This window comes from Ranitomeya variabilis, chromosome 3, assembly GCF_051348905.1.
Source record: "Ranitomeya variabilis isolate aRanVar5 chromosome 3, aRanVar5.hap1, whole genome shotgun sequence".
Taxonomy (NCBI): Eukaryota; Metazoa; Chordata; class Amphibia; order Anura; family Dendrobatidae; genus Ranitomeya; species Ranitomeya variabilis.
In genome coordinates, this window is record NC_135234.1 from 676,501,109 (window position 1) to 676,518,300 (window position 17,192).

The window sequence follows — 17,192 nt, forward strand, 5'->3', positions numbered from 1 at the left end:
TTTACTTTACGCTTTACACACATGCTGCATTGTATGCCATTCATGCATATTGTAGAATGCAAAAGGCATGAAGGGTGACATCTACAACTATGTGGTTTCAGTGTAATGGCCAGTTCTGACTGTATGCATTTCATGGACATAGGTGAACCATGGGGAATCTCAGAGTATATGTAATCTATGACTATTTACTCCTTTCCTGATGATGTAATTAGCTTTTTATCAACCTCAGGCTATCTCATGTACGCAGCGCCATTGTTCTTATTTTCTTGCCTTGTGTTAAGGAGACAAACAGCGTAAGTGTGTGTGCCCAGTGTGCCCATCCTGCCTGGGCACTGTGTGTTACCCACACTCTGCCCTCCTTGTGCAGCTGCCTGGGGTTGTGCAGATGGCAGCCATATTTCTGCATGTGAATGGATCGCAGTGAGTGGGATGGAGCAGGTGCTTGGCTTTCTGCGAACATTACTCAAGTGAGTGTGTTCATGTTTTCCTAGAGTGGGAATGACTGGGTTTACACATTGATTGCTCTAGAGGGTTATTTCTGCCCTGAGTTGTGCATCTAAGGTGTACTTGGGTACTATAGTCATAAATCCTGTTTTAAAATGATCCCTTTAATGCACTGGTGGACACAGATAGGAAGGGCCCCAGTGCATCAACAGTATATGGGCCCTTTATAGTCCAATATCTCACCTGCTGTGGCCCCCTGACCTCTTGGGCCCCTATGCGACTGCACAGCTTGCACCGATGATATGTCCGCCCCTGCATTAGTGACTCCATATAGTGACAATTCCAGCACTATGTAGAGTGGCACAGCTAGAGCTAAAGTAGTCGCAAGTATACACGTGCAAAGATTTAGATGGCGGTATTAATTCTCCATTATCCTCTCATCCACCTCCATCATTAGGTCTCATCTGTGAACTAAGGCTTTTGGTGTAACATCTGAATGTAATAAGTGTTGTGCATCCAGGAACCTCTAGTGTTCTGCATGATTAGTGCTGTCCAATAAAACTGTGTGTTCTTCCCTAGCATGTGTCCAGGGTCTCTGAATGAGGTCATTGGGATCTGAGCAGCACTCAGTCCTGTATTTCCACTGGCTGCATTCACACACTGCAATGATTCCCAGTAACTGGTACCTTTTGTACACAGGAAAGCTCCAGGGCGCGCTCCTAGCCTTCTGTCTTTAGGTTTCATTTAGCGCAGAGCACATAGCGGAGTGCACACAGATTTGGTGTGTATTTAGGCATCCCTGATGGTTTTATTGTGTGTAGTTGGGACTATTGCAGCTTTTTAGGCAGATTATATAGTAAAGCATCAGGATAGGCTCCAGCCTCTGAAGCAGTGATGGTTTCAGCACCAGGGATAGCGCACTTGGTCTTGTATAACTATGCAGATTCCCAGATTTCAATATGAGGTGATGCTCTAGTGCCAAGTTATACTTAGAATGCTCAAAGGCTTGCTACATACATGACATCATACCTATTTTATATTTCTGTTCTACTAAACGCTGTTGTAGTCTTTTTTAGGATACGGGGCTGATGTAGAAATGATATAGTTTTTTTTATTTTTCACTCCATGTAGTGAGTACTGTATTTCTAGACTCAGTAAATCTGTAGATTCACTGTCTGGAATCAGTAAAGCTCCATCCAAAGTAGCACTGAATGTATACATGACAGATATCTTAATGTATATGCATATTTAAACTAAGGGTTTAGGACAAGGGGTGGATGAAAGGGTGTAGGACAAGGGGTGGATGAACGGTTTAGGACAAGGGGTGGATGAACGGTTTAGGACAAGGGGTGGATAAAAGGGTGTAGGACAAGGGGTGGATGAACGGTTTAGGACAAGGGGTGGATGAACGGTTTAGGACAAGGGGTGGATAAAAGGGTGGAGGACAAGGGGTGAATGAACGGTTTAGGACAAGGGGTGGATGAACGGTTTAGGACAAGGGGTGGATAAAAGGGTGTAGGACAAGGGGTGGATGAAAGGGTTTAGGACAAGGGGTGGATGAAAGGGTTTAGGATAAGGGGTGGATGAACGGTTTAGGACAAGGGGTGGATAAAAGGGTTTAGGACAAGGAGTGGATAAAAGGGTGTAGGACAAGGGGTGGATGAACGGTTTAGGACAAGGGGTGGATAAAAGGGTTTAGGACAAGGAGTGGATAAAAGGGTGTAGGACAAGGGGTGGATAAAAGGGTTTAGGACAAGGGGTGGATAAAAGGGTGTAGGACAAGGGGTGGATGAACGGGTTAGGACAAGGGGTGGATGAACGGTTTAGGACAAGGGGTGGATAAAAGGGTTTAGGACAAGGGGTGGATAAAAGGGTGTAGGACAAGCGGTGGATGAACGGGTTAGGACAAGGGGTGGATAAAAGGGTGTAGGACAAGGGGTGGATGAACGGTTTAGGACAAGGGCTGGATAAAAGGGTTTAGGACAAGGGGTGGATGAAAGGGTTTAGGACAAGGGGTGGATGAAAGGGTTTAGGACCCGGGGTGGATGAACGGGTTTAGGACAAGGGGTGGATGAACTAGGCAGTCTTTTAGGGCATCATAGAGGGCTGTAGTAATTTATTAAATAAAAAGCCAATCAGTATCTGCACCCCATTGGCTGGTATCGCTGTATAGATGTCAGGAATCCATTGATTAATTGTTCAGGGCTGAAGGAATGCGATGAGGGGAATGGCACCTTTCACACAAAAATAGAGCTTTTCTTTGTCACATATTCATATTGTAATGATTCTAATAGTATTTTTTGTGTGTTATAGCAAAAGTTCCCTGAATAATGTAGGCTTGGGTGGGTGAGTTGCCTTCTGAAACCCTTGCACAAGGCACGATCAGCACACACACTTGTCACAAAGAAATGCAGTGTAGAAGTGATGTGCCTCACTGTGTTGCTTCAAATAATTGCACCCATAGAAAATGTAGAAAAAAAATGGCGGTGGAGTGGATTTACGGTTCTTCAATGTGTTCATTAAGCAAAAGAGTGCAATGTCAATCAGATGTATCCTGATGAGACTGTATGTGCCGTGACAGTAGGTTACAGACAGTAGATCCCAAACAGAAGACACCAAATTGTAGTGACTGTAACTCAATAATCTATCATCACCTACAGTAAATATAATGAAAGCATTTTTGGAATACTGTTCATCCACAACCACATTTCAGCTATCTTTCAATCTGCTTACATCTTAAAGGGATTGTCCATTTTTTTTATTGACATGCATGTATTTAGGGCTATAAATCATTTTTGCAATTGGGCTCCATTACAAATGTTGCCCGTTTGCCACTTTTAGCCTCGATGTTGTTCTGTTTATTGCTGACTGAAGAATGAGTTATCTGAGAATCAATCCACCAGTGAGCTCCTTCTTATGGGAGAGGCAGAGGCTGTAACTCTTCTGGCTTGTTTTTGGTCCGAGTTCTGTCCTGGAAAAGACAAACAACACTCGGACCAATTTTATTCAACGGGGCAGTGCAGATGAGCGTTTTTTCTCACTGACCGAATCTGCGTGTGAATAAATCACAGTATGCACCAGATTCTTCAATAAATTGGATGAAATACGGAGCCACAGTAGAGCATCTGATTTTTTACGATTTTCTCCATTGCAATTCTTTTACATAGGAAACTGTAAATGGTCCTGTAAGTCATTAATAACTGCTGCTGTAGACAAACGGATTGTATACGGACAGCGCAAGGATGACAAGTGATGGAGGAAACGCTAAGCAATTTTTTATACGCTCATGTGAAGCCATCCTTTCCTTTGTTTTTTTCCGAGCTCGTCTCTGCTGACTTATTATCAATGACCACATCAAAGGTGAATGTGCTGGGAGACAGCTTGTAAAGACCAAACAGGGCAACATTTTTAATGAAACCCAAATCTATATATATATGTTTAATCTCAAATATAAGCATTTAAGCAGCAAAAAAATGGCCAAGTAAAGATCCGCATTAGTAGAAGTACATTTAAAGTACATGCTGCTTCAGTGTCATTGCTTTAGATTGGTTCCCAGTGTAAGAAAAACATGGCTGCTGTCTATCACTGGACCAGTTAATAAGCTGAGGGTAAGAACGTCCGGCACATAGAAGAATGAGCACTAAGAGCAATGTACTATATTATACGTATTTTAAAGCTTAAAAGCATGCGTGAAGTATAATTTAAGCCTGCTCAGACTCAATCACATCTATAATTTGCATTCTATAGACTGCTATGCAGTGTCGGATATGAGTGCCCACTAGTAACCAACTCCAGGACCCAAGTTTTCAACTATATGCAAATGTGACATTATCCGCAATCACAAACTTATCTAACAATGAACCGGGTAAATTGCTAAATTAATAAGATGCTGCCTATGTGTGTACATAGTGATTCAAGCAGATAGTGCCAAGTCCTGCTCATATAAGAGGGTGGTGGTCCACTCTTGCACAGGGGCCCACCGGAGGATTTTCCTGTTCTCCTGTGGGCCAGTCCAAACCTGCTGCAATGGAAACAGCCATAGGTCTTAAACTCTCTGTGTCTCTTATTTTTTAAGGAGGCACATACTGGTATGTTCAGCACCTGCCTTATTATGGAGGCATCTAGAAGCTTTTCTGAGACCCCAGCAGTATTGCCAACTATACTAAGGAAATATAGGGCCTCCATGTCCGTGTACAAGGTCTGCGCACACCACTTTGTCATGTGCAAAGATCCTAAGTGTACAGTGTGTCTTACATGATGTACACTCATCTGAATTCAGTCCTATAGACAGCAAATTTCGCCACATTTACCAGGACTGTGTCCTCACTGACCCCGTCATTTACAGTATTTTGTTCTTATGCAGCTTTAACTTGAGACTAATTGCACAAGGAATGCATTACTGTTCTAAGAATTACGGGCATTGGTTTTATGAGGTAAATAATACTGTAGTGCTTATCTCGGCAGTCTGATGCTTTTGCCAGTGTGCGGTATTAGCTATTGTTGTGAGTCCCTGAAGATCACATTATATGCTTAGATTACTGATAAGAATTTAGAATTTTACATTGGTAAGATGTGAATAGCATTGTGTAGTATTGTATTACATTGCATTGCTGCAGTGTGCAAACGATCACATTATATAATTTTAATGTATAAATATATACACATATACATATACACACATAGACTTCACAACATTGAAATTGCAACACCAAGAGGGAGAAGCCACAAAATTCACAGGATGGATAGACATGTTAATTGTATGCAAATGGTTAAAATATGGAAACTAAATTTTCAAAACATTTCGATTTATTTAGTACTGAGTATGAGTGAGACACGCCAAAATACATGCGCTTACACGCCATGGCTGCTATGATTGAGATATTAATTGTTGCTTGAAGAGTGTTCTGCTACACTGAATGCACTTGGCCATGCAAATCATTAAGGTCCGATGCTGGCAGCTCTCTGAGATAGATGAGAGACAATGATATCCTAGATGGGTTAGATGAGGGACAATGGCATCCTAGATAGGGTAGGTGAGATACAATGACATCCTAGATCGTTAGATGAGAGACAATGATGTCCTAGATGGGGTAGATGAGGGACAATGGCATCCTAGATGGGGTAGATGAGATACAATGACATCCTAGATCGGTTAGATGAGAGACAATGATGTCCTAGATGGGGTAGATGAAAGACAGTGGCATCCTAGATGGGGTAGATGAGATACAATGACATCCTAGATGGGGTAGATGAGAGACAATGATGTCCTAGATGGGTTAGATGAGAGACAATTACATCCTAGATGGGGTAGATAAGAGACAATGGCATCCTAGATGGAGTAGATGAGATACAATTACATCCTAGATGGGGTAGATGAGATACAATGATGTCCTAGATGGGATAGATGAGAGACAATGACATCCTAGATGGGGTGGATGAGATACAATTGCATGCTAGATGAGGTAGATGAGAGACAATGGCATCCAAGATGGGGTAGATGAGAGACAATGATGTCCTAGATGGGGTAGATAAGAGACAATGGCATCCTAGATGGAGTAGATGAGATACAATTACATCCTAGATGGGGTAGATGAGATACAATGATGTCCTAGATGGGATAGATGAGAGACAATGACATCCTAGATGGGGTGGATGAGATACAATTGCATGCTAGATGAGGTAGATGAGAGACAATGGCATCCTAGATGGGGTAGATGAGAGACAATGATGTCCTAGATGGGATAGATGAGAGACAATGACTTCCTAGATGGTTTAGATGAGAGACAATTACATCCTAGGTGGGGTAGATGAGAGACAATGATGTCCTAGATGGGGTAGATGAGAGACAATGATGTCCTAGATGGGTTAGATGAGAGACAATGGCATCCTAGATGGGGTAGATGAGAGACAATGGCATCCTAGATGGGGTAGATGAGATACAATTGCATCCTAGATGGGGTAGATGAGATACAATTGCATCCTAAATGGGGTAGATGAGATATAATTACATCCTAGATGGGGTAGATGAGAGACAATGGCATCCTAGATGGGGTAGATGAGATACAATTACATTCTAGATGGGGTAGATAAGAGACAATGGTGTCGTAGATGAGGTAGATGAGAGACAATGACATCCTAGATGGGGTAGATGAGAGACAATGACGTCCTAGATGGGGTAGATGAGAGACAATGACATCCTAGATGGGGTAGATGAGAGACAATGGCATCCTAGATGGGGTAGATGAGATATAATTACATCCTAGATGGGGTAGATGAGATACAATTGCATCCTAGATGGGGTAGATGAGATACAATTGAATCCTAGATAAGGTAGATAAGAGACAATGATGTCCTAGATGGAGTAGATGAGACACAATTACATTCTAGATGGGGTAGATGAGAGACAATGACGTCGTAGATGAGGTAGATGAGAGACAATGACATCCTAGATGGGGTAGATGAGAGACAATGACGTCCTAGATGGGGTAGATGAGAGACAATGGCATCCTAGATGGGGTAGATGAGATACAATGACATCCTAGATGGGGTAGATGAGAGACAATGATGTCCTAGATGGGGTAGATGAGAGACAATGGCATCCTAGATGGGGTAGATGAGAGACAATGGCATCCTAGATGGGGTAGATGAGATACAATTGCATCCTAGATGGGGTAGATGAGATACAATTACATCCTAGATGGGGTAGATGAGAGACAATGGCATCCTAGATGGGGTAGATGAGATATAATTACATTCTAGATGGGGTAGATGAGAGACAATGACATCCTAGATGGGGTAGATGAGATATAAGTCCAATGATGCTGTAGGCCATGGTAGCACTATGGCCTGCAGCATCTCCTGACTTGTCTCAGGTTTACATAACGGGAGACATCATTGGTCAGCAATTGCAAAAGGAGATGCATGCCAAAGTGCATTCAGTGGGGCAAAATATTCCTCAGACAGCCATTAATAAACTCAATGATAGCTGCCAAGACGTATAAGTGTGTGCATCTCTGTGCGTGATGTCCAATCTTGATACTGACTAAAATGACATTTTATTTTCACAATTTCCATATTATTACAACTTCTAGCTATCCAATCATTTCCAGAACTCTATGAACTCCTTCTTGGCATTGCAATTTCAATATTGTGGACTGTATATATGTGTAGAATTTTCCAAACTTCTGCCTAAATCTGACCTACCACTATATTAGATTTTCACATAAGTTCTAAAAGTAGATAAAGAGAACCAAATCAAACAAATAAGTTAAAAGTATTTGACTAATACTTCTTAATTTTTTTATTGAGGAAAATGATCCTATATCTAATGTCTGTGAATGACAAAAGTATCTGTACATTTAGAGTTAGCAGATATCTTGAAGGTGAAATTACAGTCTGGTGTTTTCAATCGATGGGATGACAATCAGGTGTCAGTAGATGATCTTTTATTTAAAGAACAGGGATGTATCAAAGTAAGTAGCGTAGACATGATCTCTCTGTACTATCGCTCTCCGTTCTGTAGACCGCAGATCGCTTTAAGCCTGCGGTCTACAGAACGGCCGAGGCACAGACGCACACACAGGGCGTCAGAATCCCAGCGCGGTGATGTCATATGCTGTAGATAAGCCCCCGATGTATCCTGAAAGATAAGAAAAACAACTTAGATTATACTCACCCAGGGGCGGTCACACTGCGGTCCGGTCCGATGGGCATCGTGGTCCGGGTCCGGCATCTCCCATCTTCATACAATGACGTCCTCTTCCTTGCTTCTGTCACAGCTCCTGCGCAGGTGTACTTTATCTGCCCTGTTGAGGGCAGAGCAATGTACTGCAGTGTGCACGCGCCAGGAAATGTTAGAGAGGCCCAGGAAGGGGAGGCGCTGGACCCGGACCCGCAACGCCCATCGGACCGGACCGCACCGGACCACCCCCCCAGGTTAGTATAATATAACTTGCTTTTATTATCTTTCAGGTTACATCGGGGGCTTATCTACAGCATTACAGAATGTTGTAGATAAGCCCCTGATGTCGGTGGCCGAAGCTTATATACAAAAAAGTAGGTGACAGATTCCCTTTAAAATGAAGGTTCCTAAAAATCTAATAACATTTACTAAACCCACATTAGCAAACTATTTGAAGGGATGGTCCACTTTATTTTTATTTTAACAAAAGTGGATCAGAGACATGATTATGTACAACATAGGCTACGTTCACATTTGCGGTCCTCGCCGCAGCGTCGGGCGCCGCAGCGGCGCCGCATGCGTCATGCGCCCCTATATTTAACATGGGGGCGCATGGACATGCGGCGCACTTGCGTTTTGCGCCGCATGCGTCGCTGCGGCGCCCGCGTCCGGGCGCAGAGGACGCAGCAAGTTGCATTTTTGCTGCGTCCAAATTCAATGAAAAAAACGACGCATGCGGCGCAAAACGCAGCGTTGTGCATGCGTTTTGCTGCGTTTTTATTTGCGTTGTGCGTTGCGGCGCCGACGCTGCGGCGCACAACGCAAATGTGAACGTAGCCTTACAAATATATAGGGATTAAAGTTTCTCCTCCTGTACTTGGTAGACCGGCTTTCATCACAGACTGCACAGGCTGCAAAATGGATTCTAATGAAGGAGCATGTGTCCAGATCTGTCCATCAGCTTCCTCCAATTAAAAATTGGCTTATCCGTTTCAAATGTTTGTTTTTTTTATTAGAGGAGACTGATAGACAGGTCTGATCACATGCTCCTTCATTAGAAGCCATTTTAAGAAGCGGAGTACTGTACAGTTTGTGAGGAAGGAGACCACAAGCGAGAAGCAACTTACACATGAGGAGAACCTGTAACACCTACATAATGATAAGTACCATAACATTATGTCCCTAAAACATTTGTTGGTCCTGATTCATCAAGAGTTGGCATCATGTCCGGCATGTTGGAGTCAGGTGCTCCTGATTTCATTAAGTGGCGCACATCTCTTCCTGAATCTGACACACCTAACAAGTGGCGTGCGCTGCACAACACTTCTTACTTCAGTCAGGACTGGAGAGAGACTTCTATTATAAGGAATGCCACAGCTTGTCATAAACTAGACAAGCTGCAGTGTCACATCCGCGCTCCTCCTTTTCCTAATTCGGAGGAGAAAAGCCAAAAGACACAACATTTTTTTTTCGCAAAGCAGCATTCCGCAGAAATTCTGAGACTTTTCAAAGTGATTTATGCCTCTTTATCCTAATATGTCAGAATACTGGTGCAATTACTTTGATTAATCAGGCCATTGTCTTCATAATTGGACATTTACTTTAATGCAGCTTTAGATATTGCCCAGCTTACTGTCATGAGATAAATATTGCCTTCCCCCAATGATTGCAAACTATATCCAAATCGCTCTGATTGTACTATGTTGACCCTATTTGGTAAATTATTAGCGTTGATACTTATGATTCCTTTTTTCTTTACAGGATTAAAATTACGAATTGGACAGAATTTCCGTACCTAAGTTCCCTATTTTTCCTATGAACTATTATGGCATGTCTACATGATACCCGTACTCCCTCACCCTCCTTTGCCAGCCTTCTCTCAGATGGACCAATAAGACATTTGGACACTGATACACCACCTGGCTGCACCCCAGAACAAGAACTGACCCCCACACAATGTGTATTGCGTGATATGGTGCGAACAGAAGTCACACTTCCAAATGATGATCCTTCATCTCCCCTTACGCACAGCGTTCCCCAAGATCCACAAGAACCTGAGGATAGAGGTGGTGGTGGTGCAGCAGGTGGTCCCGGAGATGACAGACCATGTCGTGCCCTTGGAGACAGCCGCATGCAATGTCAGGCTGGAGTTGGGTTTTTGGGTGGACTTTTTGGGTGTCTGAGGCCAGTCTGGGCTATGATTGGTAAAACATATTCAACTGAACACAAACAACACGAAGGTAGGAAACAATTTACAGTGTCCGTGCGTGAAGACTGTTGTAAAAACTTAGTGTACAAGTCGAGTCAGTTGCTAGACTTACATCTGGACTCTACTATTTGATTATTTCTATGCTCAAAACCCCAATTTATGTAAATGAGCCTAGAAGCATAAATATAAATAACTCCAGTAAAGAGCAAACTTTTTCTCAGGCCAAGTAAAAAATGCAATAATTGTATTTATACAAGTAATGTAGATAAGCAAATGTCATAAAAACATAACTAAAAAGCACAGATGAAACTAAAGATGGGTATACCTGGAAAAAGAGTGTGAATATCCTAAGTATGATATACTAATGATACTGTAGATATGGCAGATCAATGATAGATATGGCAATCCAGAAGACCATCTATATTATACATTAATAAATCTCAGAAAATGGTATGTATAATGCGTAATACATAATATTAAGATAAGTATAGTGAGCCAATGAGAAATGTGGCAAAGAACAATGTAAAACGTCAAACGTGAGACTCATAACTCACTGAAATATATAAAATGTATACACAGACATATGTACACCCAGAATCCTCCACCTGGAATTAACCAAGGATGAAGTATAAATTCCCAGATACTTAAAATATATGATTATCAAAAGTGTATATATATACACCCCAGTAAGGATCCACTACACCTGACGCACGTTTCGCACTGAAATGCTTCGTCCAAGGGTTTTCTTTTGCTTTTCTTTATTGGAGTTATTTCTATATTCAGGCAAAACATGAACATTTCCCCATGCTTGTTGTCTATTCATAGGTTAATGGTAAACTATAGCCATTGCCATGTCCCTTATAATATGGACAGCTTGTATTAGTATGTGTCTTAAAGTGAAAGCTCCTAAATATACGTATGCTATTTGTTATATAGTTATTAGGACTAAATAACTTGGTTAAATAGTTTACAACACTGGTTGAAGCAGTTGTACAAAATTAGAAAAACTTGGCTGCTTTCTTTTAGAACCAGTGTCACAACTGTCCACTGGTTGTGTCTGGTATTTTGGGTCAACTATATTGAATACAAAGGGGTTGAGCTGCCATACAACACATACTGGGTAAAGGCTTGGAGCTGTTTTTAGAAAGGATTAGTCAAGTTTTTCAAAACGTGGACTACCCCCTAAAGTTTTAGTTACACTGGGCTGGTACAGTAGATATCGAAATTAAATAATGAGAAAATGGTCAAAGCTATATCTTGTTTTTGTGTCCACATTTACAATGTTGTCTTTTGTCAAGAAGACTCTTGGGAAGTTCCGTTCGAGGAGATTCAGGATCTGCAGTGGGTGGGCAGTGGTGCCCAAGGAGCTGTTTTCCTCGGCAAGTTTCACGGTGAAGAAGTTGCTGTAAAGAAAGTTAGAGACATAAAAGAGACAGATATTAAACACCTGCGGAAACTGAAGCACCCCAATATCATCACCTTCAAGTGAGTAACGTATTAATGTCCCAAATGTAACATTACACAAATGCACTTGGAGAACATATTGCCTTGTAGATTGTCCAGAATTCCAGGGATTAAGCGTATAAGAAAAAAAACAAGTACAATAAACATTAACTAAGTGAATCACTGACCATACACTGGAGTCAATCTTTGTGAAAGTATTTATTGCAATCCATCATGTGAAAAATGGAAATTGCCAACGTTTCGGCTGTATAGGGCCTTTATCAAGGTCTCTGTGTGCAGAGTGGTGGGGAGATTGGAGCGTTGCGGAACTAGTTACGCTGTGGCCACGATATTCTTCTGAGCATCATCACAGTGATAGCAGTGAGAGCGAGCTTATTCATTCTTGGCCATACACTGGAGAGAGAACGCTACTCCTCAGAGCTTACAATCTACAGGGCTGCAATTATATGCAAAGTGTGACTGCAGCTACCCTAAGTAACGTATTCACGTTGTGTTATTCTTCCAGGAAGCTGAGATATTGGCTCTCATTTTACTGGATTCTCACACTAGGTGGTCAGTGTTTACCAGTAATATCCATTCTCTGTCCAATAAAAAAGTAACCCTGCAGGATAAGCCTCTTCAATATGAGCGAGCAGGTATTTTATCATCCATAAAACGTTAGCAGTGGCCACAGATTACCATTACCTCCGCTTGGGCCCCCTCAGAGCGCGGGGCCTGGAGCGACCGCCCCTCTGCCCCCCGGTAGCTACGCTACTGTTTTTAACACAAGTGTCAACGTCATCAATGCTGTGATCTGTGGCTGACCTGGGTTGGGATGTTGCTTGGCATGGATCAACTTACTATTCAATTACAGCACCCAACGACAACTGAAAAAATCCAACACGGAAGATCTACTTTTCTTCAGATTTCTGTGTTTGGTCGGCATATGTTACGACTGTTTTCAGCCATACAAAATCTCTATGAATGGCCCGTTTTACATCCCTAGGTGTGTTAAGCAGTCTGCAAAACAGTCCTACCATTATGTATGAGCAAGCATCATAGGCTGACTATCAGGCCCAGGGTGTTAATTAGAAGACCAGTGGCAGGACTAGTCTGGAGAAAGCGATGTCTCGCTGGAGCCGTCCTGCCTCACTAACGTATGCGATGCTACAGGATTCAACTTCACTCTTCAAACTTTGCAGTGTTAGTAAGGCACCTAAAACACATTAAAGGGAATCCATCAGCAGGTTTTGCTATGTAATCTGAGAGCACCATGATATAGTTGTAGAGTCCCTGATTACAATGATGTGTCACTTACTGGGCTGTGCTTTGCTGTTTAACTACAATCAGTGTTTTATCAGCAGAAGAACAGCACTCCAGGACAACTGTCCTCATGCATCCTAGTCCAACCAAACCCTGCTGATTAGCAGCTCTCTGTCACAGAAAGCTGTAGAGTGAGCAGGATTATACATAGCTCAACATCTGAGTTCTGCTAGATCTGCAGCAGAGAAACCTATGACTATCACAACTGCTGCACCCAATAAACCAAGTGATACATGTCTGGAATCAGGGTCTCTGTCACTACATCATGCTGAAAAACATGGTGATAGATTCCCTTTAACAGAATATACAATTCCCTGATGCCTACTGATGGGCTGGAAACTAGATACTGGATATTGTGCTGATTAACTAATTGTTGGCACGTGATATACTAACAGCTAAGGCCCTCTTACACATTGGACTAAAGTAGGGCGAACTTGCTGATATCAGTGGGATCGGCAGACAGTGTACTGTATATAGGGGCCTTACGACACTTCCCCAACAGATGATGGAGGAGAAAAGGATCTGGCACGTGGGATTTCCTATGGCCAATCCTTTTCTTCTCCTGGAGATGAGTCGCTGCCAGAGAAATTTGGTAGCAGCTCTCTCATAGAGAAAGCAGGAATGCCCAACAGAGCCGATCTTTTCTGTATATGGGGACTCTGTAGAGATAGCCATCAACCGTCAATGATTGTTTGTCTGACGCCTGTCTAGTTTGTATAAGGGGATATAGTTACGTTTATTTACTTGACCCCTTTTGTGCAATTATGTCTCAGTTATCAAGTATTGAGGATAGCTAGACTTTACTAGCAGATGATATGCAATATTTAGGGATGGTACAAAATAAGCCTAATAAATGTGCTTTCTCCTTATTCATTTTATGTGTTTAAATTCTTTACCCATAGGCATGATTGAAGCAAATATCCTCCCAGTTGATATAAGGGACTGCACACTACCAAACATGTTTTACTGTTGAATGAGGCTGGCCTGGTAGTTTATGGAAGTTTTCATAAAAAAAAATTGGGATTGAAGCTTTGTGAACAATAAATGCAATAGCACTTGCCAAGTAATGATTTCACGGCCCATTTAATGAAAATACATTTAGAAAGGAGTACAATTTGTGAGAATCCTGTAATTAGTGGGTCGGATCAGAGATCAGTGGTTCATAAGAAGGATTACTGAATCATAGACATAAAGTACCAATATAGTAATTACATACTATACTTATTCATTATCACTTTATGTTCAACTCAAGACCTACTGTGACAGAGAACATCCTATTGTATATTCACTATGATGATATTTGTTATATTCCTATTGTATTTTATAATGCACTACTGCTAGCTGTCTCATTGGGACTTAATGACATTTTTCTCACATGTCTTCTCCTATAGGGGTGTTTGTACCCAGGCTCCTTGCTATTGCATCCTGATGGAGTTCTGCGCCCAAGGACAGTTGTACGAAGTTCTGCGTGCCGGAAGGAAAGTCACTCCTTCTTTATTAGTGGACTGGTCCATGGGTATCGCTGGAGGAATGAACTATCTGCATCTCCACAAAATCATCCATCGAGATCTTAAATCACCAAAGTAAGTATCTTCCACAATGTATGCAATTATTTATAAAATATACTGGAGGAATATTTCCAGCAAAAAACAGATGGAAGAGTCACTTATGGCAAACAATCAAATCTTTGCTTTAATATGTCCATGGACTGGAACAAAGGACAATTTAATGAGTCACCTATGGCAAACAATCAGATCTGTGCTTTAATATGTCCATGGACTGGAGCAAAGGACAAGTTAGTCAGTCACCTATGGCAAACAATCAGATCTGTGGTTTAATTTTTCAATGGGCTTGAGACAAGAACAAGTGAACGAGTCACTCAAGGCAAATAACCAGGGTTCTGCCTCATTTTTTCAAATGGACACTGACATATGATTGGTAATATCTGACAAAAAAATGGCAACTTCCCTACCTCTTTTTTTGGCCAGTTAAGTACGGTATTCAAGATACAACATATTTTGCCATATTAAAAGAGATAGTAGAATATTTCAATTTAAGGAGAGTAAAATCATCAGTAACGTATTTTAAAAGGAATGTATATTTGGACAATAGTTTCCAGGTGTCAGTACAGACTACATTTAAAGGGTGATAAGAGGTTTTACAATTCAGCAAATTGAATTAAAAATAAAAATACTTTATTGTGACTTCATTAAAACAGTATAATGGGCATAAAAAATATATCTAACGCGTTTCAAGTCTACTATATCTACTATCGAAACGCGCCAGTATATTTTTCTGCCCATGCTGCTATTTTAATGAAGTCACAAAGTATCTTTGCTTTTAATTCGCTTTGCTGGATTGAAAAACCTCTTTTCACAACTTTGAACAAAGCTGCTTGATATCTCACAAGCCTTACCCGTGCATAGTGGAGTGGATTGCCCAGGAAACCAGGCTGAAAAACATACATATATTGGATGGGGTGAGCTGTATCTACAAACTATTTTATATTACTTTTAAAAAGGTAGATTGAGATTAGGAGAACATGGCTTCTTTCTTTTACAACAAAGCACCACTCTTGTTCATGTACCATGTATGGTGGCCTTGTACACGGTTGATCGTTAATGCCGGTCACATTCTATGGTATAAGATTGGCACTTTTTCTGGAACAAAAGCAACCAGATTTTCTTCTCATGCAAAGCCATCAAAATATTTTAGGACCCTATTTGCCATAAGAAAGAGCATTAGAGGCAATATAAATGGTCATACTGTATATTGTTATGTAATAGTGTTTAGTATGCCTTGGTGAATTGGAGCAGTCAATCGCATATTCTCTATATCTGTGTGTATGGAGGATGAATATGATATTTTACCCTTGATACACATATAATATTAGGTTGTACAGCTCACGTGTTTTCTTCTATTATACGCAGCATGCTGATCACATATGACGACTTGGTGAAAATATCAGACTTTGGTACATCCAAAGAGTTGAGTGACAAAAGCACTAAAATGTCCTTTGCCGGCACAGTAGCCTGGATGGCGCCAGAGGTCATACGAAATGAGCCTGTGTCTGAAAAGGTGGACATCTGGTAAGTGAAGAACGTCTTATGATTAATGTCCTGTTGTCATTGTGTCATTACTACCGATTGCAGATTGTCTTGAATATTCTATTTCCTCGGCAGCCTGAAATGTACTCAATACAGCAGTATACTGGTATATTGTAACCTGCTCGTTGCCATATCTAGATAGTAGGACATCAGGGAACCCCAGCATGATAGACATATCTGTAGGTCACCACTGAGTGCTACATAGCAAATAATATAATCCAGTTTAACGATTTATAGGGTTGAGTCTACGTTGTCTGGACTATTGATTGCCCCGCGGTCATTGGGCTACTGGAGCAGATGCTATGACTCATTCCTTGTTTTGTCTATCTCATATTATGTGGCCAGATGTTTGGGATTACCAGTAATCTCTAGTCCTGCTTAATTCCTTTACTAGCCAGAGAAAGCCGGTTCATTTTAGGATTGTAGCAGTTTGTGCCCAGCTTGTCTTAACTTTCTAATTTTGACCATTAGGTCATCCTTTGCCTTTTCTTCAATCCTCTGGCATAGTTTGCCTTGCCTCATCTTGTTTTTTACATGGTTTGGATTTATTTGTCTAGCCTAACGCTGAGTACGTAAGGGCAAAGCTAGGGCGGGTTGATAAAGTAACAGCCACAACGGGGCCGTGGTATAAAAAGGGATCCAAAAAACACCCAAAGGAGACAAGAAGGACACTTTATGTCAAAGATGGATACAGAGTTGGTGCTCAAGAGCTTTAAGTTACAAGTGTAGCCACAGCTCTTTATTGCAGAAATGTGACAGCGATTATGCATTTTGCTGCTGGCACATAGAGTGGTTTAAAACCGGATAACCTCGTTAATAAAATTAGTTTTATTTGCAAAAAACGCAATTCTATTTCTGCTGTTTCTCTTTACTTTCTACAGATGAGAAAAACGCTACAAAAATGCTGAAATAATTGACAGGCTGCAGATTTAAAAAACGCTGCAGTGTTCCAATTCGGTCAGTTTAAAAAAAAAAGTATTTGCAT

The 17,192-nt window shown here is 41.4% G+C and overlaps 1 protein-coding gene across 4 annotated transcripts in view; it reads left to right on the plus strand.

The window, feature by feature from the left end:
• MAP3K12 (mitogen-activated protein kinase kinase kinase 12) overlaps window positions 1-17,192 on the plus strand; it is a 170,878-nt gene that overhangs the window by 88,684 nt on the left and 65,002 nt on the right. For 3 of the 4 annotated variants that reach the window (XM_077297971.1, XM_077297975.1, XM_077297973.1), the window contains exons 2-5: window positions 9,887-10,365; window positions 11,633-11,819; window positions 14,492-14,683; window positions 16,031-16,189. In XM_077297971.1, the coding sequence (XP_077154086.1) occupies window positions 9,951-10,365; window positions 11,633-11,819; window positions 14,492-14,683; window positions 16,031-16,189 (953 nt within the window). In that variant the 5' untranslated portion in view covers window positions 9,887-9,950. The remainder of the gene's footprint in view (window positions 1-9,886; window positions 10,366-11,632; window positions 11,820-14,491; window positions 14,684-16,030; window positions 16,190-17,192) is intronic. The other variant, XM_077297974.1, reaches the window with a different exon arrangement.